Source organism: Vombatus ursinus, unplaced genomic scaffold (assembly GCF_900497805.2).
Source record: "Vombatus ursinus unplaced genomic scaffold, bare-nosed wombat genome assembly UNPS02015332.1, whole genome shotgun sequence".
Lineage (NCBI taxonomy): Eukaryota > Metazoa > Chordata > Mammalia > Diprotodontia > Vombatidae > Vombatus > Vombatus ursinus.
In genome coordinates this window covers 3,663-6,183 of record NW_020955110.1, presented here as the reverse complement: position 1 = coordinate 6,183, position 2,521 = coordinate 3,663, and the positions used below count along the sequence as shown (strand labels likewise).

Below are 2,521 nucleotides of genomic sequence, written 5' to 3'. Positions count from 1 at the left end.
TCTACAAGTATCTATTCTAAACCTGCATAGTTTAAAAATATGAAATATGAATCTTCTCTAGGCCTGGAGATGTTTCCAGTCTATAAAGGAAACATGTAATGTATGTTAATGACTATAATTCAAAGTAGAATGGGATAAGTGCATGGGAGGAGAATAAAGAGAATAAAGAGCTCAGAGAGATGTTAGACAGTGAGATTTTTTTCTGACAGGCAAGATCAACACATTTTGTCATTTTTGCGAGGTCACACACTGAACCTGAACCAAAGTTACCTGAGATATTCTTCTCATCATTTGGCATCTGTTTCTTTTCTCCATGTAGGCAGTAGAGAAAATCCTCTACCCCTAGAACATGGCCAATCTCACTGTGGTGACAGGATTCCTCCTCATGGGCTTTTCCAACATCTGGGAGCTACAGGTCTTACATGCAATCTTCTTCTTGCTGATCTACCTAGTGGGCCTAATGGATAACATACTTATTTTCACCCTCATCTCTCTTGATGGGAAACTCCATACTCCTATGTACTTCTTCCTAAAGAACCTGTCCTTTTTAGACCTCTGCCTTATTTCTACCACAGTCCCCAAATCAATTGCTAACTCTCTAAGTCACAGCTGGTGTATCTCTTTTAGGGGGTGTGTCTCCCAGCTCTTTTTAATGGTGTTATTTGTAGCATCAGAGCTTTATCTCCTCACAGTAATGTCCTACGAATGTTACGTGGCCATTTGTCAGCCCCTACACTATGAGCTCATCATGACTAGAGGGGCTTGTGTGAAGATGGCAGCTGCTTCCTGGCTCACTGGAGGCTTGTTTGGGGCCTTGTACTCAGCTAGTATATTCACTTTTCTTTTCTGTGGCTCCAAGGAGATCCACCATTTCTTCTGTGATGTCCCTCCATTGCTCAGGATCTCCTGCTCTGAAACACACCTTGCAGTTGATGTCAGTGTGGGTTTTGGGATTGGTATAGGGGTTTTCTGCTCTATTTACATCACAATGTCTTACAGTCACCTCTTCTCAACTGTCCTGAAGATTCCAACCAGAGAGGGTAGGTCAAAAACCTTCTCCACTTGCCTGCCCCACCTCAATGTTCTCATGGTTTTTATCACCATACTTTTCATTGCTTATCTAAAGCCACACCAGGAATCTGACTCACTTCTAGATCTGTTGTTGCCCATGTTCTATACAGTGCTGCCCCCAACCATGAACCCAATCATCTATAGTCTGAGGAACAAGGACATGAAGACTGCTTTGGTGAAACTCATAGCCTGGGAATTAATACCAAAGGGATTAACACCAAAATGTTTTCCATGATAATATGACTGTGCACATATATTCACACATGTATAAACACACATTTACATAGATACAGCTATGTATATGTGTATATGTTTCATGTTTATACACATTTATGTTCATATATATATATATATTTGATACATATTGATATATCACTTCAATATGCATTTACTGACTTAAACTCCTTGCTACAATGTCCATGTCAAGCTCACCAATTTTAAAATGTTGACTCCCAGACTGTCTGGAGAATCATAACAATATCCTTTTAAAAGTATGTTCAGCCATTCTGGTCCTGAAATCAAAAGGCCATAAGTTTTCTGAAAAACGTGTACTTATTTGAAAATAATGTATATGAAGTTCCTCTGATCAATTTATGTCAACTGTTTTCTTAACATATACCTGCATAGAATGATAGAAAATATTATCTGACTTGAAAATAGATGAAGCATTTGACTCAGAGTGCCACAACTTACAGTGAAGCACCAAAAAAAAAGTATATATATTTTTATTTGGGGGGGGGGGGTTGGAGGGGATTGTTTTTGCACCATTCCTGAACTGTTTTAATGGCACTCCTTGTCTAGGCTTCCCATTGCTGAAAAAAAAATTTTTTATTTAAAAAAAAGTTATCAGACTGAAGTAAAGGGGTACCTGCAAAACAGGCCATGGATTCAAAGACTGGGTTGGGACATTGCATTCTCCACATTGGAAGCTGACTTTTATCTTAATGAAGAGTTTAAAACTCAAGTAATTGGCTGGGATCATGAGTAAGCAGTGCAAAAAAAAGTCAGGACTATATTATCTTACTTTGGTGACAAAGAAGAGCAAAACATACAACCAGAAGGAGGCAACAAAGCCAAAGCTCCTACATCCAAAGTCTCCAAGAAAAATATGAATCAGTCCCAGGCCTTGGAAGAGCTCAAAAGGGATTTTGAGAAGCAAGTAAGAGAAGTAGAGGAAAAACTGAGAGTGATGGAAGAAAATCATGAAAAACAAGTCAACAGCTTGCTAAAGGAAGCCCAAAAAAGTGCTGAAGAAAATAACACCTTAAAAAATAGCCTAAACCAAATGGCAAAAGAGGTCCAAAAATGCCAATGAGGAGAACAATGCCCTAAAAAATGAAATTGGCCAAATGGAAAAGGAAGTCCAAAAAGTCCGAAGAAAATACTTCCTTAAAAATTAGAACAGAGCAATTGGAAGCTAGTGACTTTATGAGAAATCAAGACACTGTAA

General features: G+C 38.6%; 1 protein-coding gene across 1 annotated transcript; it reads left to right on the top strand.

The window, feature by feature from the left end:
* Nucleotides 1–349: 349 nt before the first annotated feature.
* LOC114031980 (olfactory receptor 14A2-like) lies at nucleotides 350–1,258 on the top strand (the record flags this gene model as incomplete). The annotated part of the gene is made up of 1 exon (XM_027847182.1): nucleotides 350–1,258. A coding segment is annotated over exon 1 (909 nt), but the record flags the coding sequence as incomplete, so codon positions are not given.
* Between the last annotated feature and the right edge of the window lie 1,263 nt (nucleotides 1,259–2,521).